General features: G+C 53.5%; 10 protein-coding genes across 10 annotated transcripts; 7 read left to right on the forward strand and 3 right to left on the reverse strand.

Moving 5' to 3' along the window:
* Positions 1-3: 3 nt before the first annotated feature.
* Positions 4-1552, reverse strand: J4E83_002546 (uncharacterized protein; the record flags this gene model as incomplete). The annotated part of the gene is made up of 3 exons (XM_049329491.1): positions 4-332; positions 383-1231; positions 1282-1552. 3 exons carry the CDS (start codon positions 1550-1552, stop codon positions 4-6), a joined length of 1449 nt encoding a protein of 482 aa, XP_049191170.1.
* Positions 1553-2238: 686 nt separating this feature from the next.
* On the forward strand, positions 2239-2872 carry J4E83_002547 (uncharacterized protein; the record flags this gene model as incomplete). Its single annotated transcript, XM_049329492.1, has 2 exons — positions 2239-2680; positions 2745-2872. The coding sequence occupies 2 exons, from the start codon at positions 2239-2241 to the stop codon at positions 2870-2872; spliced, it is 570 nt and encodes a 189-aa protein (XP_049191171.1).
* A 260-nt stretch (positions 2873-3132) lies between these two features.
* Positions 3133-5218, reverse strand: J4E83_002548 (uncharacterized protein; the record flags this gene model as incomplete). The annotated part of the gene is made up of 2 exons (XM_049329493.1): positions 3133-4688; positions 4738-5218. The coding sequence occupies 2 exons, from the start codon at positions 5216-5218 to the stop codon at positions 3133-3135; spliced, it is 2037 nt and encodes a 678-aa protein (XP_049191172.1).
* A 505-nt stretch (positions 5219-5723) lies between these two features.
* On the forward strand, positions 5724-6241 carry ANB1 (translation initiation factor eIF5A; the record flags this gene model as incomplete). Its single annotated transcript, XM_049329494.1, has 3 exons — positions 5724-5939; positions 5992-6124; positions 6177-6241. 3 exons carry the CDS (start codon positions 5724-5726, stop codon positions 6239-6241), a joined length of 414 nt encoding a protein of 137 aa, XP_049191173.1.
* Positions 6242-6746: 505 nt separating this feature from the next.
* J4E83_002550 (uncharacterized protein) lies at positions 6747-8351 on the forward strand (the record flags this gene model as incomplete). The annotated part of the gene is made up of 1 exon (XM_049329495.1): positions 6747-8351. One exon carries the CDS (start codon positions 6747-6749, stop codon positions 8349-8351), a length of 1605 nt encoding a protein of 534 aa, XP_049191174.1.
* Positions 8352-10287: 1936 nt separating this feature from the next.
* Positions 10288-11937, reverse strand: J4E83_002551 (uncharacterized protein; the record flags this gene model as incomplete). The annotated part of the gene is made up of 2 exons (XM_049329496.1): positions 10288-10317; positions 10393-11937. The coding sequence occupies 2 exons, from the start codon at positions 11935-11937 to the stop codon at positions 10288-10290; spliced, it is 1575 nt and encodes a 524-aa protein (XP_049191175.1).
* A 1445-nt stretch (positions 11938-13382) lies between these two features.
* Positions 13383-14622, forward strand: J4E83_002552 (uncharacterized protein; the record flags this gene model as incomplete). Its single annotated transcript, XM_049329497.1, has 2 exons — positions 13383-13675; positions 13725-14622. 2 exons carry the CDS (start codon positions 13383-13385, stop codon positions 14620-14622), a joined length of 1191 nt encoding a protein of 396 aa, XP_049191176.1.
* A 353-nt stretch (positions 14623-14975) lies between these two features.
* Positions 14976-15959, forward strand: J4E83_002553 (uncharacterized protein; the record flags this gene model as incomplete). Its single annotated transcript, XM_049329498.1, has 1 exon — positions 14976-15959. The coding sequence occupies one exon, from the start codon at positions 14976-14978 to the stop codon at positions 15957-15959; it is 984 nt and encodes a 327-aa protein (XP_049191177.1).
* A 732-nt stretch (positions 15960-16691) lies between these two features.
* ACU8 (Acetyl-CoA hydrolase) lies at positions 16692-18692 on the forward strand (the record flags this gene model as incomplete). Its single annotated transcript, XM_049329499.1, has 4 exons — positions 16692-16834; positions 17145-17387; positions 17443-17926; positions 17976-18692. The coding sequence occupies 4 exons, from the start codon at positions 16692-16694 to the stop codon at positions 18690-18692; spliced, it is 1587 nt and encodes a 528-aa protein (XP_049191178.1).
* A 995-nt stretch (positions 18693-19687) lies between these two features.
* On the forward strand, positions 19688-21092 carry J4E83_002555 (uncharacterized protein; the record flags this gene model as incomplete). The annotated part of the gene is made up of 4 exons (XM_049329500.1): positions 19688-19694; positions 19757-20238; positions 20290-20557; positions 20605-21092. 4 exons carry the CDS (start codon positions 19688-19690, stop codon positions 21090-21092), a joined length of 1245 nt encoding a protein of 414 aa, XP_049191179.1.
* Positions 21093-23186: the final 2094 nt, after the last annotated feature.

A 23186-nucleotide genomic window follows, 5' to 3' on the forward strand; every position in this document is an offset into this window, starting at 1 on the left:
TCCTCAGGCTGTACTGTCGACATCATACTCAACATCCGTCCGGATAACATACTTCGCACCCTCAACAACCCCCGTGCCTTCGTGAAGTAGCGCTCCTTGCGCCTCGCCGTGTGGAAATACCGCGACACTGCCCATGATAGGCTTTACAGGGTAAGCATTAATGACACCCTCCTTGACACTAGGAACGAAGAAGGTCGTTTCACCACCCTTGAACTCGTCGTTGAGGTAGATGAGGAAGGTGAAGAGAGAGGACTGGCGCGCATCGGCTGGCGACGCATCGTACTTGTAAGCATCGGTGACGGGATCAATACCTGAGGGTGGCCAAGCGCCATCTGCCAGAGTTAGCATATGGATCACCTTGGTTTGTTCAGAATCTACGAACCAATGTGCATACGATACTCAGCACCAGGCACGTATCTGTATACTCTGAAGCGTCGGTTGATACCGCGCACTTTCTTACCAGCCACGCTGTCCGGCACAAACGCTTTCACTCTTTCCCAGAGCTTGTCGTGGAATGCTTGATCGACGATCCAGTAGAAGTTGTGGGCTAGCACACTAGTGTCTTCACCTTGCGGTCGCATCGGCGCATCGGGTATGAACTCTATAGTTTCGCCGGCTGCGATGATGGAGGAGCATTCCTCTGGAGAAAGTACGTCCTTGATCAGTCGAAGGTTGGGTACGATTGGGTGCTTGAAGCATTCTGTCTTGGGTCCTTTGCCGAGCAGCACGGCGTCGTCTTGGGAAGCGTAGAGGATTGCGGGATGAAGATTTGGTGGCTTGCGCTGCAGACCGGCGGTAGTTTCAATAATGCGGAAACGGTCCTTGAGGTCCGGAGAGCACGATTTGAAGATGCTCTTGTCTTCAACGCTTTGTCGAACTTGGCGAGTGGGTTTGCTGGTGCCTCGTAGATCCCAGGTGTCTTGTAATGAGATGCCTGATGCGATATCTATGCCGTGGGCTGTGGTGTCTGTCGGACCCGTGACTCTTAGTATTGAATCCAGCACCCCGATCAGTTCGTCGTTTTGCGCATTTGTACCGACCACTGTATGACTAGGGACCTGCACATGAATCGACAGTCCGGAGACTACGTCCAGAGTACGCACCCAACGACAAAGAGCACCTAGTGTTGGGGTGTCTTTCCTGATGCGCATCTCCGCCAACAGGATGAGGGCTTCTGTGTACTTGGCGTCTGTGAGCGCACCTGATATTCGCGCAGTGAGGTTACTGCCATCTATTCTTACGCTTAGTCTTCGATGTTGGAACACATGATATTAGACATACCAGCTGAGTTCAGGCCGGTAGTACATGCTTGACGGAAGTCGTATACAGCGGTCCTTAGGTCTTTGCACGCTTTTGACTTGATCAGTAGTGGATGTGCGGATAGCGTTTGTAATGTCTCAATTGCGACCTCGATCTCTTCAGATGAGATGACCGAATGTACGCTTGCTGGCTCGAGTGGATTCGCATCTTGTGGTGGACTTGGAATGCTGTTCGGGTACTGCTTCTTTGCAGCCTGCAGTTGCGCATTCGCGCTACGTTTCCGCTTGGCCATGCTTGATGATTAATTTTCTAGACGTGAAACTGGAGAGCGGAATAGTATCCACCAAGGATGTGTCAGCGATCACCGTGACGGATGTGAAGTAGTCCGTCCTGTACGTGCATGCCGAGGTTTACGGCGGCGAACGTAGAAATTTTGTGGTCTGTGCACTGGACTAGGCGGGGCAATGTTGTGCAGTACCAGTGCGGAAAGGCCCGCTCTCCGGTCTCACCACCTCAGAATACATGCAGGTGCGTCACACTTACATGTCTGAGCCTCAGACTCGATTTCCCTTACGTTCAGCCCGGACCTCGTTCGCTCGATGTCCGACCGAGAGTTCTGACCTTATTCATTGCAAAAGGACTATGTATATCTCGATGCCTACTGTATCCACAGTGGTGCAGTAGACTAGAAGCCCTGAGCCCACACACTCGGCAGTTCAACGGCGCTATGCAGTCTACGGGGTCTGAGACAGGATTATCGGAACGGGGTTAACGACAAACAATGGGCCGACGTACGTGTTATGCGCGGATCGAGGGGTACATTCCAGAATCTCGAGTACCCAGGTATATAGATAACTCGGGCGATCGCCCTTTTCTTTTTCTTCACACATCTATACAAATTTTCGCTCATACATCTATCTGAATATACTCTTACTTTAACACATACCCCCACTTCGACATACATACATACTCACCAAAATGGCTTCCACCTCCTTCTACCAGGCCACCGTGCCCACCTTCAAGGGCATCGCCAACAGCGCTGTTGGCTTCCTCACAGCAGCCAAGGAAGAGCAGGCAAAGAACAGCTCGCTGCCCTCCGACCAGGACCTTCTCAACGCCCAGCTCGGCGACATGCTTCCCCTCCGCATGCAACCCATCCTCGTGGGCAAGTTCCCACTCGATGGCCTCACCACCCTGAAGCTCAACGGATCGGCCGCACCCCCTAACCTGGACCCCTCATCATTCTCGTCCCTCGACGACGTCATCAACTTCTTCAAGCAGTTTGCCGCTGTCTTTGACGCCGTTGACGAGAAGACTTACAACGAGAGCGCTGGAAAGAGCTTCGATGTAACCGTTGCGGGCAAGACTATGACTATGTCTAACTTGGCTGAATACTATAACAGCTTCGTCATTCCCAACAGTTAGTATTACCCTCGATGGAACTACATGTCAAATGTAGAATGTATGCTCACACGGACTTTCAGGCTACTTCCACCTCAACGCCATGTACATGCTATTGAGAAGCAAGGGATTCACTCTTGGCAAGGGCATCTACGTCAAGCCTTTCTTCACCGAGCAGGCAAAGAAGGACTGGGCCCCGTTGATGGGTTAGAGAGCGCCATATGCTGAGCTGCGCTGTGTCTATTTAGCGAAAAGACTCGATAATCAAAGAGCACGCATTAGATATAAATGAAATGAATGACATCACATCAATCTAGTCGACAGAGGGCAACTAGACCTGCCTGCACCTATTAGTTTTCTTGCTCGTATGGGAGTGAGTGTCTAATATATGAATGAGTACACAGAACAGAAGACATTGCCAGAATGTCTGTCAGCCTGCAGTGCTGATGTTCATTGTTCTTCTCAGCTACTTTACTTGTCGAAAGCATCTCTCAGCTTCTCAAAGTGCGCCCTCATCTCCTCGCCAAGCTTTCCTTCAACGTCTGCCAAAATCGTACACACCAAGCTATAGTTGTTACACAAGAATCTCTCCCTCTTCCGTGCATCGCTGATACCCTTGCTCAGCTTGGTGAGGTAGGCTTCGTACTCGCTCCTCAGCCTGCCCACGGATACACTGACTGGCTCGTCATCGCCTGCTTCCGAAGAGAGAGCCAGGATGCCCTGAAGAAGGTTTGCAAACTTTTGTGTGAGAGGTGTTGGCGCTGTGGAGGTAGCGGTGGAAGAGCTGGAGCCAAGTAGCGCCGCACCGGTCGAAGGTCGGCCGGGTAGAGATGCAGTGACTTTTTGGAGCGAGGTGCAATGCATGTCCAGAACCTGCTGGAACCGTGGCCAGAGTAGCATATTGGTTGCGTTGATATAGCCTTCCACCGTCGGCACCTTCCTACGTTGTAGCTCGAATGCGAAGTGCTGATTGAGCCGTACACACAGAAGTATACCAAGCGTGTCTGTTGTTGCTTCCACGAGCGACTTTGTGACCGCTTGACCGACTGCTAGCGTAGGCTCGAAGATGGAGTTGAAGGTTCGTGAGATGGCGTGGAAGTTCTGTGATGGGGCGAAGTATGTAGAGATAAAGGTGTACTCGAAACATGCGTTGTCGACAAGTGCGAGGTTGAAGCTGCGGAAAGGGACCTCTAGGTAATGCGGTGACTTCTCGTCCTCGGCGACGTTTGCTGGCAAGGCATTGACAGAGGAGCTCTTCAGTGCATCACGACGTCGTCCGAGAGAGAAAGCATCGTATGCAACTGGTGCGTTTCGAGACTGACCGAGCAGAGTTCCAGCTCTTCTCGCACTGGGATCTTCACCCAATACATCGTACCTGTCCATAGCATGTACTTTGATCTTTTCGAGCGCGGTTCGATATCGGCTGAAGTGGTTTAGGTAGTACCACCGCATGGTATATATGTATGCCTGCGCTATCTGTTGCGCAAGCTCTGCCTGGTGTTTCGCGAGGAAAGAATACAAGTCTTTGTATTTTAGGAATGCTTGCTGTTGGATGATTTGCGCATTGATGGAAGGTGAACGGATGGCCTTGATCTGGGCGACTATGTAGTCTCGTATTCGTTCAACGGCGCGATTTATGAGATCGTCCAGCAGGGGCTTGACGTCTTTTATGGCCATCAAGTCTGGATGTTCTTTGGCTTTGTCGTTGACTGTTTTGGACCGTTTCTCGACTTCTGCAAGGGCGCGCACGAAGCCGTCGTCGACCGGACCTTCAGCGATCTTGCGCACGACAGCTGGTGATATGCTGATGTCTTCAACCGCCGGTCCCAGGAGCTTCTCCACCACTTTACGGTTTTCCAGCTTGGTGTTCAGAGCAATGGACCGGTTCTGGAGTGATTCTATCTCTGCAGACACGGCCTCGAGATCCGACTGGAAGTTCGTCAGGTTTGCTTCCACCGACTTGAGCACCTCATCGCACGCCAATATCGACTTGTGAAGGTCCTCAAATTTGTCTTTGTCTTTGTCATCTGCAAGCACAATGAGCAAAGACCTGGGACTCCGAGCATGAAAACATACATTCTTCGACTGACTGCGCGCTATATGTATGTACAGAAGTGGGCTGCTGTCGCTCTGCGGTCTTCGCCGCGGCGAAATCGTGCAAGCTCAGGTCCCCGAAATCAATATCCTCCTCTACCACTTCAGGCTTCTCCGATATACGCGTCGAGTCTTCCCCGTTCGTGGCAGGCGAGTTGCGCGGCGGTCCTCCCATAATCGATTCTAGCACGTGTATGGGATCTGGCACGTTGGGCGGAACACCCCCTGTCTGGCGCCTACGTGGCCCGCCATTTGGCATGCGCGCGGATAGAGGCAGGCTCGCGGTCGAAGCATTGGGCGATATGAGGGGCGTCAGCGAAGACGATCGCGGATTCAGCCCTGGCCTCACGGGTTGCGCGGGTGCTGGATAGCCCCTTCGGGGAGCGGGCGAGTACGAGTCGCGTCGTGGAGGCGGCGTGCCGGTGGGCGTCGAGTACGAAGAGAGCCTATCTAGACCCCACATGATGCCTACTGGGTCGCAATCAGTTCAAGGGCGCATGCTAAGAATCAAACACGGATGGCGAGCTCTGAGGGCATCTGTAGAGCACCTCGATTCACATAGCAGGCCCGGCGATTATTTTATCCGCGAGCTAGACAGGGATCCGCTAGCGCCACCTTCCCCTCCGCGCCTGCCCAATTTTGCCCACGCAAAAGACTTCTCTCTCCATCTCCATTTAAGGACACTGCCCACCCCACTGCCCTTCGCCCAGCAGCCCGAACTCAGCCTCTCCTCCCCGTCGCATCCAACTCTCATTCATCACCATGGCGGACAACAACGACGCGCAGGTACGTCCCTCGGAATCCAGCCCCGCATGTGCTCTTACCCCACCCTTCGGAGCACTGTCGCCAGCTGCGCTCCAGCTTCGCACCCTCATGCGCCGCCCTCTTGCGCCCAGTACTGACGCCGTAAATTATAGCATGAGCACACCTTCGACTCCGCCGATGCGGGTGCCTCCACCACCTACCCCATGCAGTGCTCTGCCTTGAGGAAGAACGGCTTCGTCTGCATCAAGAACCGCCCCTGCAAGATCGTCGAGATGACCACCTCCAAGACCGGAAAGCACGGCCACGCCAAGGTCCATCTGGTCGCCATCGACATCTTCACCAGCAAGAAGCTCGAAGATCTCTGCCCCTCCACCCACAACATGGACGTTCCCAACGTCACCCGTCGCGAGTACCAGCTCGTAAGTGGCCCATGAGGCTCCAATGCGAAGCCTGAGCTAACACGCGAACTAGCTCGACGTTACTGACGACGGTTTCCTCTCCCTCATGTCCGACGACGGCTCCACCAAGGACGACGTCAAGATCCCCGATGGTGAAGTTGGTGACAAGATCAACAAGATGTTCACCGAGGACGGAAAGGACACCAGTAAGTTACACTCGGAATAGGCGATTTTTGGGTCTTACTGACATACCACCAGACGTCATTATCCTTACTGCCATGGGTGAGGAGGCCTGCATCGACGCCAAGGAGGCTCCCAAATAAGCGCATCGCTCAATACGTAGACTGTTTGGCAGGAAGCAAGGCGCGCACTGCAGACAGATTACAAACGGGGCTGCAACGCTCTTTGCATATTGCGTGCAAAGTTGTAGCTCCGCGGCAAACGTAGCATTCTCCCGTGCGATTTGCACTAGGCGACCAATGCACGAAGTTCTTCGGATGGTTTTGGGTTCTTTGCATTGCCATGTCTGGGAAACGTATTACGATGCATTTCCCTCTTTAGATATATCCCTTACGCTTCTGGCAATGAATAAAAGGTGATGACTTTACGGCAAATGTCGCGTCTCTCATTGGTAGAAAATTCGTGTGACTGGTTGCCGGATCCGCGCTAGCCGCCGGCGAACTTGGATCTCGTGTATCCTGGACCACAACTATAGCATGTGACGCAGCACTCTATCGCATTTGTCACTTGCAGCTTCGTCACCTTGAAATATCTGCATTCACTCTTTCCAAAGTCAGGTACACCGCCAAATCCATTCAAGCCTCGTTCATGTCGACTAAAGGCCCCGTTTGTGGCGTCGAAAACTGTCGGTCTAGACGCTACGAAGAGGGCGAAGACGGCTTCTTGTATTGTCAGAACGGCCACCAACAGGCTGGCTTAGTCCGCGGAGAAGATGACGATGACTACGTAGGGGCTTCCCGAACAGTCACGCGCAAGAAGAAAGAGACGGAAGATGACCCCAAATCCACCGGCAAAATCTACAAGGGCGCCCGAGGTTTTGATTTATACTTGAAGTGTCTACAGCTTGTCTTGCGACATCAACTCTGGTTCCTTGTCAAAGACCGAGGATTGCCCGTAGAGCTTGAAGCAGTCACGCGCGATCTCTGGTCACTGCGCATTGCTCAACTTGGAGACCGCATCGCGAGTCAGGATGAAGAGTCCTCAGAGTCCCAGAGTCAACAACTTTTCAGCACCATGGAGAGCGAAGATGATGCCACGGATACTGAGAAGGGTCATCTCAGAGATACCAAGGGAAAGAGGAGCATGAGGTTGTCCGCCGCACCCAACCTCAATGATTGTCTAGTCTTGTGCTACCTTGGTATCTTGACACTAAGGCTGCCGTTCACACCAGGCGATGTTTATGCGTGGGTCATTGATGGCAAACTAGCATATCGCAGAGCAATCAAGCTACTGCCACTCGCCATGAGAGATCGACTGTTACCCGCCTACCGTGCTGTTCTTGATCCGAGCGCATCGCTTACTTATACACGATTTTACAAAACGCTCATAGACCTACAAATGAGCTACAGCAAAGACCACGGTATCACTTGGCCGGCTCTGAACGTGCCGCTCCTTCTGTTCCGATATCTGAAAGAGCTTGCCTTGCCACTGGAGCTGTATGATGCAACAAAACGACTCGGCGACTTGCTCGGCTATGACTTCGCTCCTCACCACGACGGTAAGAAGCGTCTGAGTATACGGCATCTCGCTGAGGCACAACTAGTGAGCTCCCTCATCATATGCATCAAGCTACTTTACCCTCTCGACGATAAGAAGCGTTATCCGAAATCTTCTTTCGAACCAACGGCGGCGGCGATGAACTGGGAAGTGTGGCGGGAGCAGATGAAGGCCGCAGAGGAAGCCAGGCGAGGAGGCAGGGGGCGTTTCACGACCGAGGAGTTAACAAAGGTGCAGGAGAAGGATGTTCTCACGATGGGCCCTGAAGAGATGGATCAGTATCTGGACTTCTACGCCACCGAGTATCTGGACGATGCCGAAATTCAGCGCACGAGGGATGCTGATGACTTCCGACACGCGCTGTACAACATGTTTCCTATCGACACTACAACACACCATCCTCCACAGGAGGCATCCCACACTTTACCATTGAACGAAAAACTGGAGGTGATAAAAGTGGTCCAGGGCGCAATGGAGACAGTCCCAGTGGTAGCCGAGGAGAACACTGAGGTACTTAGGATAGGGCAGTCTTACCCGATTTGGAAGACGGAAGAAGACATTCCTGATGTAGCAAAGACGCTGTACAGAGAAGCTGCAAAGATCGCAGGGCTATCGATGAATATGCTCATATTAGCAGTCGGTTCCACGGAAGCAAGGGTTGAGCAGTGGAAGAAGGCACAGAAGAGGCAAGCTTGAGGTCGCGACGTGCATGTAATAATACAAACCCAAAGCTTGAGTATCCCTTGCCAAACAGTTGTCTTCTTTGAAATTAATGCACGCTTGATGCGCCGGTTTGGAATGATGGAAGGCGTCACACGTGAGGGGCGCTTGACGCGCGCTAACGCTTGCCGGCCTAGCATGAGTGTCTGTGCGCGCACACAGTGTGGAATTCGTCTACCACTTCCGCCCTCAACCTCGATACTGAGATCACGGAACACCGCAACACCGCCAAAGATGCAGATCTTCGTGAAGACCCTGACGGGCAAGACCATCACGCTCGAAGGTATATCTCGGATGCACGAATTGCAATGGGCCCCGCGCTGACTTATTCGCAGTTGAGAGCAGTGACACCATCGGTACGCACACCCCCAATGCCACTCGACGGCAGTAGTCCGCACCACGCCGCATCGCATCGCATCGCCCGCGCTTGCAAAACATGTAGAAGAGGGAGGATAGAAGCTGACAGCGGGCAGACAACGTCAAGTCCAAGATCCAGGACAAGGAGGGCATTCCCCCGGACCAACAGCGCCTGATCTTCGCCGGAAAGCAGCTCGAGGATGGCCGCACTCTGTCCGACTACAACATCCAGAAGGAGTCCACCCTCCACTTGGTCCTCCGTCTCCGTGGTGGTATCATTGAGCCTTCGCTCAAGGCCCTTGCCTCCAAGTACAACTGCGACAAGATGATCTGCCGCAAGTGCTACGCACGCCTACCACCGAGGGCTGTCAACTGCGTACGTCATGAGAAAATATATGTTCCTTGAATCAGGAACGGTTGGGGTATCGGACATTGACTAACAACATCACAGCGCAAGAAGAAGTGCGGACACACCAACCAGCTCCGCCCCAAGAAGAAGTTGAAGTAAACTACTCGCCTCTATCGGCGTCTGGCGAAGAGAGCAACGGGGTCGGTGGAAACGAATTGCAACGATTGCATGCGATGGATATGAGGGCTAGGTCGCTACTACTTCTTCCACGGCACATGGCATCAATGGCGTGCTTGTCTTGTCTCGCATCTGAGACTTTATGAAGGGAATCAGGCATGTAGAGTGAATCGATCAAATTCAAACACCACCAGCTTCGACTCTATTGTCACCCAAATTGCTATGTCGTGTTGCGCATGTTCGACAGTCTTGCAACATGTCACGTGAGATCGCGTCACGAGCGTATCTTATGACGTCACCGATCATACCGCACGGTGTTCAAACACCAAACGCCTTGGAACGCACTGATGAATTTAAACTCTTGAACTGTGATGCACCATGTCATATGAGCCTTGACATTGGGATCAGGAGGTCATGGCCGCGTGTCACACAAGATCATATCAATAAGCGACAGTTTTTGGATTTTCGTTGGATTTGATCGTAGAAACATCGGATATACAAGTACACAAATTTTCTCTTGCTCGCATACTAAACACTCGTAGATATGAAGTCGAACGTCTTCTCCACCATTGCTGATGATCGTCGCAAGAAAGTACCATGATGCCGGGCCGTAGTGCCGTGTCTCGACACAGTTCCCCGTTCGTCACTCGCACCGTAGACCAGGAGCGCCACCAAGAATATAGAGCAGACGCCGATCCAACAAATGTTTCGTATCCAGCAGGTAAGGGGAAGTACATATCATCTCTTGTTCAGAGAAGACTGTATGTGTAAACAAGAAGAGAGTAAAACTCGAAACTCCGAGATACAACGAGGAGCGTGAAAATGGTATCGTAACGCCTCGCTATGCATATAAAAACAGGGTAGAATTCAAGAAGTATAGGTAGTATGCGCGCGGTCGACGGAGGGCTCGGTGGCGGACGTGTGCTGTCTGGTGTGGTCGCGGCGGTGGTACAAACGCGGAAAGAAACGGGTATAGTTGAAGGAGGTTTGCCATCCGGGGTGGCGTGGGTGATGCTGACAGACAGCTGCTTAGACACGAGGCTTCTTCCAGTAATATTGCTATAGATGATTAGCGACTGATCTTGAGGAAGACGTTGATGAACAACGGGTATGGGGGTCGTGAGTGTGACGTACCTTGTGTGTCTTCCTTACAGACCGTAGTCCAGTGCTGCGTGTACCGGCGGTGATGGTTTCACGCCTCATCTGGTTGGTGTCCATCTCGGGGACGTAGTAGAACTCGTTCTCAAGCGGCTGGCCAGCGGCATCCTTGCCGGCACGAGGGATCTCACCAACACAAGGAGTGTCGTCTAGAATCCTCTTGAGCTCTTGTCTAGAGAGCTGAGGAAGGGGTGTGGATGCGCCATTGCCCTCTTCATCCTTGCCATCTGTGCTCTTAATTGCACAAGCCTTCAATTCGGCGGGAAGGTTGCTGTGGATGGCGGAGAGTGGCTGCGAGTGGATACGAGAGAACGCCAACTGGTTGACGACATGGTTCTTGATGGGCGACTCTTTGAACCGAATAGGCTCGGTAACTCGACGTCTGGGAGACGGTGATAGTAGTGGTCCGCGCATACGGGGGGCGTTGGACTGTGTTGGCGTAGCTGTGTTGAAAGAAGCCATGCCGTTGAGCAAGTTCTGACCGAAGGGTCCGAATGAGTGTACAACAGGGTCGTTCTCTTCGTCGTTGTCGGAGAAGTCGTCGGCAGCGAAGTTGATACTCTCCTTAGGGTCGATGACAGGACGAACTTCATGACTAGACCTGGAGCTTGGGAGAGAGGGGCGGATAAAGGTCTGGTCTGCAGAGCCTGGGGTCTTGACGCCAGGGCTGTCTACACTTGCATCGGCATCTTCGAACACTTGAACAGGACCGGACTGGGCATTCGAGCTGAGGCCCGCGAAGACGGGAGGGCAGATAGGGCTTTGAGAGACAGGCGAGCGTGGAACGACAGGAGGACTAGAGGCCAAGTTCTCCTGGGTACGCGTACGAGTTGGGGTAGGCATGCCTTCTTCCTCGGATTCCCAGGAGAACTTTGATACAGGGATGGTCGGCCAGGCAATCATGACGCGGGTATCCTGTACATCCAGCATGATGGCCGTCTCGGGGTTCTCTGACATGTAGGTGTCTCCCTTGCTCAACTCGAAGATGCGTCCCTTGCAGTGGATCTTCGCACCGTTCCATCCCAGACATTCAACCTCGATGTAGCCGTGCGGGTATGGCGGGCTTGGCGCGTGGTAGGCAGCTTGGACGTGGACGCGTGAGATGAGGCGGTTGGTGGAGAGCTGGTAGTCCGACGTGTTGGAGCTGCGGCCCATTCTCACGACCTCGCCATCTGCGGGGAGGTCGACGGTGGGCACAGCACCGAGTGGGGTCCTCTCCGACAGAGCAGAGAAGGTTCGCTCGAAGCCCGGCCGGGCATGGCGGGGCGACGAGGAGAGAATGTTGGTCGACGACGTGGGCTGGGGCGTCGGGTAGTACTTCAGCTGCTTGGGGAAGGTGGGCGAGTCCTCTTCGAACTTGCGTTTCGACGACGTTGGGCGTGGAAAGGGCGATGAAGAGAATGGCCCGTCTTCGCCGAAGGCCGGAAGAAGCGTTGGGGTGGGCTTCCGAACATGGCCCGACTGCGTCTCTGTCGACTGGATGAGGGAGTGCGGCATCGCCTTGCTGGGTGAAAAGTCCATCTCGTGTGGGGAGCTCCTAAGACGCGGTGCTGCTGGCGTGTCGAGGTCTATGGGGTAAGGTGGACGTGTCTCGAAGGAGACGGGCAGGCCGGCGGCTGCAGAAGGAGTGTTGGGAACGCGAAGATTGACACGAGGCGGTATGGGAAAAGAAAGACGTAGGTTAGGAGGAGGAGGCCATGAGGTCAATTGCGAGACTACGGGTCACGAACGCGATCATGGAAGACGTCGCGACACGCGGGTGTGGGTTGGCTAGCGTGATGAAGCTAGGACCGTCTTAAGAACCAGCACCCGAGTTCACCACGCATTCCGCCCTTGCAACACGTCTTTTGTAACATGCTTTCAGATACAAGATGCCCTGCGTGTCTCAGCTAGTCCGATTGCATTCTTTTCGAGGCTTTTGCAGCGCTTCTTCGCTATACATATCCCAAAGTTCAGTCACGTCGGCCACATCCGTTCACCAGCCTCTGTGCACGAGCACAATTATTACGCCTATGACATACATTCTGTCCTCGGCTGCCACTTTAACTTGGTTTTCTCCGCTCTGCCAGCCCCTCTGCACTGCAGCCAATTCCACATTAATCTGCAATCATTGGTAATATCTACGCGCTGAGACGGAGTCTTTCACACTTCCTGTTGCCCTAATGGCATACACGTCGGTCGCAGTAAACTTCACGACTGCGTGAAGTAAAGTGAATACCCCAAAAGCAATCTACACGCAGGCACTCAACGCGTACCGAGATCTTGATGTACTACGCGTTCTTGGGCAGCGATCGGATGGACCCACAGCCGTACGCCAATATCCAGATACAGGCAAACGTCACGCAGGTGAAAAGAAAAACTTTGTGCAGCAATCGATGCAGCTAACGCGAGAGCAAACACGTTCGTAACCAAAGTGGAGCGATAGGGCCGACGGACGCGCGACAGTGGTATAGACGCGTCGTGAAAGATGGCCAGGCGAGCGCACGGTGATGGCGTTTCGGCTGGACCGTGTTCGGACTGGCTTCGATCAATCGATAACGAACACATTTGTCTCGTGTGGGCAATCCAATATAGAGTTGATAATTGCTACCGCGTCCACGAAACCTTAATGGTCCAGTCCACGATGGTGTGAACATCTCGCATCCACTTTTCTGTGACGGGCACAAATGACCTCGGGATGAAAGCCTGTGTACCCCTATAGCACACTGACGCGCTGCTCATGAAACGGCTGACGGCATGGGGACAAGGACTGAAATTGAAATCCATCGGCTGGTGACATTGCAAGGGTGAATAGCCTGTCGTGTGCTTGAGGATACGGCGACGCGACGATTGGCTCTGAGCAGCCCCGCATTCGACTTCGGGGCTTCGGAGAAACTGTGGCGCCGGCAAAAAGTTCGAAGGGAAAGGACAAGGGTCTAGCCCAGAATTTCCAGCGACCAGCAACATCGCACCATATCACCGCAACAATGGCCAAATCCAAGACCCTTACCAAGAAGGTTGAGAAGGCGACCGAGGCGCCGCTCACTACCAAAACCACGAATGGCACGCCCTACCAGCTCGACCCGTCGCAAGTCGAGCGCGCGGCCAAGGCGCTCGTTGCGCACATGAAGAAACACGTCGAGGACAAGAAGGAGGAAGCACCCAAGAAGAGCTTAGCGGCCGATGAGGACGAGGCGGAGGAAGTCGACGAACCCATCTTTCTCAGTCTGGCGACGAAGAAGCAGATTGGCAACACCAAGAGCATGAAGCCTCTGGCAATGTATGTGCGCGCATCGCAGCGCTTGCGCCACACCGCTAACATATACTAGCAAGCTGCCCCATCCCATTATTGCAAGCGATGTACGGATATGCATCTTCACCAAAGACCCGCAAAGAGCGTACAAAGACCTCGTCGCATCCGATGCATTCCCGGCCACCCTTCGCGGAAAGGTGCAGCGCGTGCTCGGTGTAGACAAGCTGAAGAAGCGATACAAGGCATTCGAGCAGAAGCGCGCGCTTCTCGCCGAGTACGACGTTTTCATGGTCGACGATCGAATTATCAAGATTGTCGCAGAGTGCCTCGGCAAAGTCTTCTACAAGAGCAAGTCAAAGCGCCCAATTCCAATCCGCCTTACTGCTGGCGCATACATCGACAAGAGCGCAAAGAAGGACAAGGATACGAAGGAGTCCCAGAATGTGGTCGGCACACCGCAAGGTGTAGCAAAGGAGATTGAGTCTGCTCTCAACTCGACCTACCTCAGCATGAGCCCCTCCGCCAACACATCTATCAAGGTCGCCAACCTCTCCATGACCCCTCAACAGATTACGGAGAACACTGCCGCTGTCGTGTCCGAAGTCGTTAACAAGCACGTCGGCCAGGGCTGGCGCAACATCCGCAGTCTGCACGTCAAAGGTCCCGCGACCAAGGCCCTGCCCATCTGGCTCGCTGACGAACTATGGACTGAGTCTGAGCAAATCCTTGAAGGACCGTACCACAAGGCCATCACAGAGGGCACACCAAAGGGCAAGTCTGCAGAGCGCAAGAGAAAGTGGGACGAGTGGGAGGAGGAGATGCTCGACGATGAAGAGCTCGCTGCCAAGCAGGCCAGGAGGGAGGCTAAGAAGGCTAAGAAGACAGAGAAGAAGAGCTCCATCAGCAAGGAGAAGCGGAAAGCAATGAAGCAAGAGGCACTCCAGTCGGTACAGACACCGTTGATTGCTGGTTAAAGAATCCATTACAATGATCATTGCATGGCACGGCGCAATGTGTTGGCGTTCCGGCGTTCAAAAGATCTGTTTGACGATATGATAGTATACCACTGGTCGGCACATAGCATCATAGACTCTGTGCAACTGTTAGAATGTACACTTGCTTTCTATATATCACGACACTGCTTTGATCGTATCGTGTTTTTTGCGTGGACGTAAAAGCTATGGAGAGCTATGACCATGTCCGGCTGTACCTGCCTCGGCTTGATGCCAACGTCATACAACGCCGCGTAGATCAGTGCGCGTCTCGTATGCTCTCAGCTTGCGCCTCTCGAACCTCCACCTCCCACTTCCGTTCCACCATCGCCAAAATGCTGCACTTACTTCCATTCTCGACGCTCCTACTCGTGACGCAGGTGATCGCGTCACCACTCGCACGCAGCGATTCCAAGCCCCTCCCACTGCTCATTTGGCACGGCTTAGGCGACAACTATGCCGCAGACGGCCTGCATAGCGTAGGCGACCTCGCAAACGAGACGAACCCCGACACATACGTATACTACATCCGGCTTGATGAAGATGCTGGAAGCGATCGGACAGCCACATTCCTGGGCAATGTCACAGAGCAGATTGCGCAAGTCTGCGACGACATCGCAGAACACGCGGTTTTGAGCAAAGCCCCAGGCCTCAACGCGCTTGGCTTTTCGCAGGGTGGTCAGTTCCTCCGTGGAATGATAGAGCGCTGTGGCGACAGAATCAAAGTCAAGAACCTGGTCACATTTGGTAGTCAACACAACGGCATCGCAAAGTATCAGCTTTGTAAAGATGGAGACTGGCTTTGCAAGGGCTACATCGGACTGCTCAAATCCAACACCTGGGGCGCATGGGTGCAGGGGCACCTGGTGCCGGCGCAGTACTTCAAGGCCACGAACGAGACGACTGGAGAACCTACGGAAGAGTATCTCGAATCCTCCAACTTCATCGCCGACATCAACAACGAGAGGGTGCTCAAGAACGTCACCTACGCGAAGAACCTTGCCGCGCTTGACAACTTCGTCATGTACGTGTTCGAGGACGACACCACTGTCATACCGAAAGAGTCTGGCTGGTTCGCATACACAAACACAACAAGCAACGAGGTCACGGATCTGAGGGATCGCGACATCTACAAAGAGGATTGGATTGGGCTCAAGAAGCTTGACGAGAAGGGTGGTCTACACTTCAAGACGACCAAGGGCGGACACATGGATCTTGGTGATAAGGTGTTGAAAGATGTCTTCAAGACCTATTTCGCACCAGAGAAGACAGTATGGGATGGTATAGTGGATGAGGTTCAAGAGATAATGGAGTTGTAGACTGGGAAATCGTATGGCCAGCCCCACTGACGGTAACACGGGCGAGGAGACGGGTTGGATTTACATGTATGAATACACACGCAGGTACGACGAGCGATCATATTTTCACGTTTCCATCTCAAATCGGATATTGGGCACCACGCCACGTTGTCTGCTAAACGCAGAATCAAGTAGCGATCAGTGCCCGGATTTGAATGTTGTTAAGAATATCTATGTAAAGTTTACGGTGAGCAGCTTTATCGTGTGTCTTGAAGCAAGGTATTCAGGTCGAAAACAACACGAAAAAGTGAGCTAGTTCGTAGCCTCCTACAGCGGATGATCGGGATCGGACATTCTCTACACAGCGTTGGAAACAACCAAGCAAACCAATAATCCTACGACTAGCCCTCCAATCATGGCGCATTCTTGCACGCACCTCCCCTCCCCCGACCGGGGTTTTGCGGCAGACGTCATGTTTGGGTGGGTCGTCATGAGCATCAGCCCACAGCAACACTCCACGCCGACGCCGGTCGAAACGAGTCTAGTCTTGGCCTCTCCATGCTTTAAATACTCCAAGTCTCCCCAGAAACTTCAATTGACACGTCTCGCCCATCGCGGCTCCTCTCCACTCTATATTCCTTATTCCACGCCTGCGCTGAGCTTGACGCTCCACGGACAGCTACAGGCTTATCGATAAGCTACTAATTCGATCACGATCGTCACGGCGGAAGAGAAGAACGGCAGGAATCAAAAATGTCGGTCTCAGCAGCATTGAAGAGCCGGGTCAGGAGGCCAAGTTATCTCAAGAAGATTGCGAAAGCTGAGGATTTGCTTCACCACTTCCCCAATGGAGCATACATTGGCTGGAGTGGCTTCACGGGTGTCGGATATCCAAAGTAAGCATTTTCATTTCTCTCACGCTACATTGTCAGCCAAGCTATGAGGCTCTTCGGGTACTCAAGGTAGCCCTGACTACGGTGTACGATGTCGGACCTACTTGGTAGTTCGATCTTGGATCCCGAGGTGGAACGGAAGTTTGGCAAGTGACGAAAGCCGAGCTATCTCCGGGTCCACAATTCGAGCCGCGCATGGATCAGGTCAAGACGAGCACTCAAGAGCCTTGGCCATGACTCTCGCCATACATGCCTTGATTTGAACGATCTTGTCTGTTGCGTTGGTTAAAGTTTTAGACTAACGGCATGGCAGGAAGATCCCTACGGCCATGGCTGACCATGTCGAGAAGAACAATCTCCAGGGTCAGCTGAAGTACAATCTCTTCGTCGGTGCATCGTCAGGTGCAGAGACTGAGAATCGATGGGCACGTCTCAACATGATCGAGCGCCGGTCGCCGCATCAAGTCGGTAAGGAGATTGCCAAGGGTATCAATAACGGCAACATCAACTTCTTCGACAAACATCTGAGTATGTTTCCCGTCGACTTGATGTACGGGTAGGTACAATCATGCAGAACTCCACGAAGAGGAAACGATGCTGATTCCGAGTAGCTTCTACACATTGAACAAGCCCCACAACAAGCTCGATGTGACCATCGTGGAAGCGTCGGCCATTACCGAGGATGGTGGAATCATTCCCGGAGCCAGTGTTGGTGCATCACCTGAACTGATCCAGATGGCCGACAAGATCATTATCGAAGTCAACACCGCAGCTCCCTCGTTCGAAGGCCTACATGACATCACTATGACTGATTTGCCGCCGCGCCGAAAGCCATACCTCATCATGTCCCCAGAAGATCGCATCGGTACACCGCACATTCCTGTTGACCCAGAGAAGGTTGTGGCTATCGTAGAGAGCGACTACCCCGATCAGACCCAGCCCAACGCCGCCGAGGATGAAACCTCAAGGGCTATTGCTGCGAACTTGATTGAGTTCTTGAAGCACGAGGTTAACCATGGCCGTCTGCCAGAGAACCTCCTGCCTATTCAGTCCGGTATTGGAAACATTGCCAACGCTGTTGTTGGTGGACTTGCCGTATGTTGCCTTCTTGTTGAATATTGATGCTTGATGCTAACAGACACAGTCCGGTGGCGCAAACTTCAAGAACCTCAAGGTATGGACCGAAGTCCTCCAAGACTCCTTTCTGGACCTCTTCGACTCTGGCAACTTAGATTTCGCGACGGCAACTTCGATCCGATTCTCTCCCGACGGTTTCCACCGCTTCTACGAGAACTGGGATCGTTACGCGCCTAAGCTGCTACTCCGCTCTCAGCAAGTCTCCAACTCTCCCGAGATTATTCGACGTCTCGGTGTCATTGGCATGAACACGCCTGTCGAGGTCGACATCTACGCCCACGCCAACTCAACCTGTGTGATGGGTAGCCGCATGCTCAACGGTCTCGGTGGATCTGCCGACTTCCTTCGCTCCTCCAAATACTCCATCATGCACACCCCCTCATCGCGTCCCACAAAGACCGACCCAACTGGTGTGTCTTGCATCGTGCCCATGTGCACGCACATCGACCAGACAGAGCACGACCTCGACGTCATCGTCACGGAGCAAGGTCTCGCTGATGTTCGTGGACTCTCACCCAAGGAGCGTGCCCGCGTCATCATCAAGAAGTGCGCACACCCCGACTACGTACCTATCTTGGAGGACTACTTCAACAAGGCGGAGTTTGAGTGCCTGAGGAAAGGCTGGGGCCATGAGCCGCATCTGCTGTGGAACAGCTTCGATATGCACAGGCATTTGAATGACCATGGCACTATGAAGCTGCCCAAGTGGGACTACAAGAGCTAGGAGAGGGGCGTGTAGGGTTGGAATATAGTGTTTGGATGTAGAGAATGTACGCGATCAAATTACTCCAGTCGCAGGCCAGATGAAACATGAAAACGTGAAATAGCAGATCAGTCAGATTATACGTGACTAATAACAAGTAAAACATCGTAAGTGCTTTTTATGGTACTCGACACGTTGTGGACAGACATGCTCTTTGCTGCACTTTCACCCTCACTACTGCGATCATTGACACTCTCATCTGTCCTGCACGACACCTCTTTCAACAACGGCATGTCGCGTGATTGACTAGCGCGGCATCAGCGACCATGTTGCACGCGGCTCGACTATAGGATGGAGCGCTGATGCAGGTGGATTGCCTCTTCTGCAACTGGTACCACGGATGCTACCTCAGACGAGAGCATGACGTGGGCGCGGGTGTTTGATGCAGGTGTCGAGCCAGAAAACTCTGCTCAGACCAGGCGTTTCCGTGCAGATGGCATGGACGCGCTCTTGCCGCGAAAGTCGGAATCGTTCGCTCGTTGGGAAGTGGATTGCCACCGCTAGAGCTACCCGGACGTGGACGCGTCGGCTGGCACCATGTGACTGCGCGGCTCACAAGCGGCTTCAGGCTCTTGCAGACGAGCATGCGCCCGGCTCTGCCCTCTTCCACCACACCGAGACGCGACGCAAGAGCCTCACAGCATCCCTGACACCTCCTGCCATATCCTGCGCGCCCTTTGCGAGCTGTTCCGCGGTGCCCAACAAGGAACTGCTCCCGCCCGTTCGCGCGTCTTCCCGCTATCTCGCGTGCTGCGCACGAACACGGTCCACGGTGCTGCTACGACACGTCTCCGACCATCCAACTCCCACCGAGACCCGCCATTGGGACGTTTGCTACCCTGACATCCTTACCTGCATCTGTATTTTCGGCGCAGCTGCTTCCACTTTGACTGTGAATTGCACTCACAGCGCGAGTCGCTAGTTGCCTCCTACCCCGCCGCCACGCCCGCGAAACCATGATGCGTAAGTCGCGTTCCCCCCAAGCCGACTTAATTACCCCGGTACTCACGCTGCCATTGCACCAGCAGAACACGCCCAGGCCACCCACACAGCAACTATTGCTGCCGTAAACAACGCAGAGCCCCAGGCCTCGCAGGAATCAGTCCAGTCTGCTGTGTCTAGTACCTTCTCGGCACCGGCACTTCCCTCTTCGTCGAGCAACCTCTCTACGGCCACCACTACCGAGACCGACCTCACCACCCCGTCCTCGACCAATGCAGCGAGCCAAAGTAAACCTACCGAGGCCCCAATGACGGAATCGTCAAGTCAGAGTACGGGTGGGCAGGTGCGAGCGGCACCACGCATCGATACCGCTGCTGCCAACGCGCTCCAGACCGGTGACACAGCAGCTGGTCCCATGCCACTGGAGTCCCCCGCAAAGAGCTCCAAGAGGACTGTAGATGGATCTCTCAAGAGCGCTGGGTTAGCGCCTGAAACTCCATCGGCGCCCACCCATTCACACAAGAGGAACAAGAGCATGGATACACACTCAGGCCGCATTGGAGAGGTGCGTAGTATAGCTCCAGGCCATGCTTACAGTCCGCTAACGCGAACACAGCTATCCGCACAGCTCAAGACGCGTCTTTCCTACGCCATGGTCAAAGTCCAGAACGGCTGGGAGAAGCAGTCACTCGATGAGCTGGAAGAGAGCCAGTCACAGCGTGGTTCGCCCAACTCTGCTCCTGGGAGGACTGACCATCTAGCATTCGAATCACCTGCTACCGTCGATCGCCAAAGAAGACCGAGCGGCGTCTCTGACATCTCAGACCAGATGATCATGTCCCCGGCTTCTGATCCAACCCACTCACTTGCAGGGACTCCAGCTTGTTAGTCAGCCCCCAAGATTTCCTCTGATCATGCTAACGTCTGTCAGCCTACTGGCGACCAGGTACCCGCCCCGCCATGAATGCCGCAGCAAACCTCATATCCATCACTGGCGCACAACACGGCTATGGCCTCGCACCAGCCCCAACCTTCCAGAGTGGGCGAAGACGACGCTCCAGCGTCTCGCATGTGCCCCCTCCGCTTCTCGGCGCCAGCCAAAGGAAACACTACAGTGATGTTGGCGCAGGTCCACGATCACCAGCCACTCCTCGAGCAGGCATCCTTCGCATGCCCAGCCAGCAAGCCGAGAAGGACGCCGTCGACACACTCCTCTTCATGAGCAGTCCCAACAACTCTCAGCGCTTCCCACCCGGCGGTCAACCAGCACCAAGTCAACTCAGAGCCGAAGCACCTCAACGACGCGTCATGTTCGAAGCATACCCACCACAAGACAAACGCGCCATGTACCAGCCATCGATGCCCGCACCGCCCCACCATCACCAACACGGACCGTACCCCGCGTATCCAGCGAGATAACGAGAGAAATTTCCAAATGAGAATTCACCCCCCACCCTCTCTTCAACACTATTCTTACGGCTCGACGATCGCATTGCATGGCTGGCGTTGAGATACCCCACTGCACGTATGTCCACATTGTTACTGTCAGCCACCAATCTCCACACCGGACGCATATGTTGTTCATGCCTCGGATGCTTTGGGAGGTTGTATTGATATCGCTTGGCTCCCTTTCTTGTATGAGCTCTGCTCGATTACGCTTGTTTACTTTTGCTCTCTGGCTATGGCTGTTGTGGGCCTCGAGTGACATTTGTATGTTTGAGCGTGTGGGTATGTTATGAATAGGTATTATGATTGTGTAACGAATAGATGATAAATGTATATCCTGATGTGCGGGTTTGTGCGGGTGAGGGTGATGTGTGGGGTGGCGATGTGCTGAGATGGGTGCATGGGACTGATGGGGTGGGTTGGAGAGGGTATCTGTGTTCTACTGGACAGTAACAGTGCTGGATGATGCAGGTAGGAGAGGAGCTTGTAGTTTAAGACATAGGTACAGCTACAGGGCAAGGTTTACTGCAGAGCCGGGGTTGGATGAGGGCTTTAGTTGCAATCCAGCCATGCCGACGTTATGACAAAATGAACAGAGGTCGAAGCCAAAGTCCTTGAAATCGGCATGTGCGAAAATGAAGATGCAGAGTGAATAGTTTTCCTTGCTAACTATGGCTGCTTCCTCTTTCAAGGCTTCCGTAAACTCGGTATGGAGATCGCTTCCAGATGCCAAGATGATGTCGTTGCGGAAGCTATGTGTAGCGGCAGGTACGACTACTGAATACTGTGTACGGATGCCTAATACCCCGAAAAATCTTGGACAGGTCTGCAACCCACATGGAGATGCAAACATGCAAAGCAGATGACCTAACGCCGATGTAGGCTCCAGGGCCTAGTGCACAGGTTTTTTCCGCCTCGATGGAAAAGTATGGCTTCGTTGCATGCATCCATCCTCGACGCTTTGCCCTCTCATGCGCGATTTGTAGGCAGTAAATGATCGTGAGATCACATGGACTGCATCTGGAGCCGTTGAACTAGACGATAGGGGTACTATAAAGAAGGGATAAACAGTGCTAGCGGCAGACAGCCAGCATCGAACCGCAACGAGTAATGCTCGAGCAGAAACCATTACCAGACCACGTCAATGTCGAGAAGATCGGCTTCTGTGTACTAGAATGCTATCTCATTGGCAGCGATCGAGGCGAGGGGTAAACGCATGTGTACCACGCCGCCTGGGGCCTGCCGCTACGTCACAACGCCTCGTACCCCAATCTTGAGCACCAGCCCGAATACCAGAAGCGGCAGTTGATACCTCTCAACAACTCGCTCCACCAAAAGGATATGTCCAGCGCAAAGGTTGCCGCCGATAGCAGTCGCGACATCACCACCGAAACTACCGAGCGCTACTCCGTCTTCACCAAAGCCGAAAAATGGTGCATCGTCGCACTAGCATCATACGCAGCGTGGTTCTCCACGCTGAGCAGTTTCATCTACTTTCCAGCCATTCCTACGCTATCGAAAGAGTTGGGAGTGTCTGTTAACAAAATCGACCTGACCGTGACGACGTACATGGCGGTCGCCACTTTCTCTCCTATGCTGGTGGCTGATGCAGCAGAGATACTTGGACGGCGGCCAGTGTATGCTGTCACTTTGACCGTGTATTTCATCGCGAACCTTGCTATTGCGTTGTCGAAGACGTATCCGGCGCTTCTTGCCCTACGGGCGTTGCAGGCTTTGGCTATCTCCGGTATGTGTTATTGCAGTCGTTGAGGCTGCCTATTAACACTGATAGGTACGTTTTCGATAGCATATGGTGTTGTCGTTGACATCGCGTCTCCCGCGGAAAGAGGCTCTTTCGCTGCGCTGGTGTCTTTCGCGTTCGTCTTCCCTTCCGACATCAAGGCACAGAATTGCTCATAGTTGTCAGTGTAACAACAGCACCTAGCATTGGACCAGTCATTGGCGGTAGCCTTACGTCGGTGGCTGGCTGGCCTTGGATCTTTTGGTTCCTGTGCATCGTATCGGGATCTTGCCTCGCAGCTATGTTGCTGTGCTTACCGGAGACGT

Source organism: Alternaria metachromatica, assembly GCF_023757995.1.
Source record: "Alternaria metachromatica strain BMP 0045 chromosome Unknown scaffold_4, whole genome shotgun sequence".
Lineage (NCBI taxonomy): Eukaryota > Fungi > Ascomycota > Dothideomycetes > Pleosporales > Pleosporaceae > Alternaria > Alternaria metachromatica.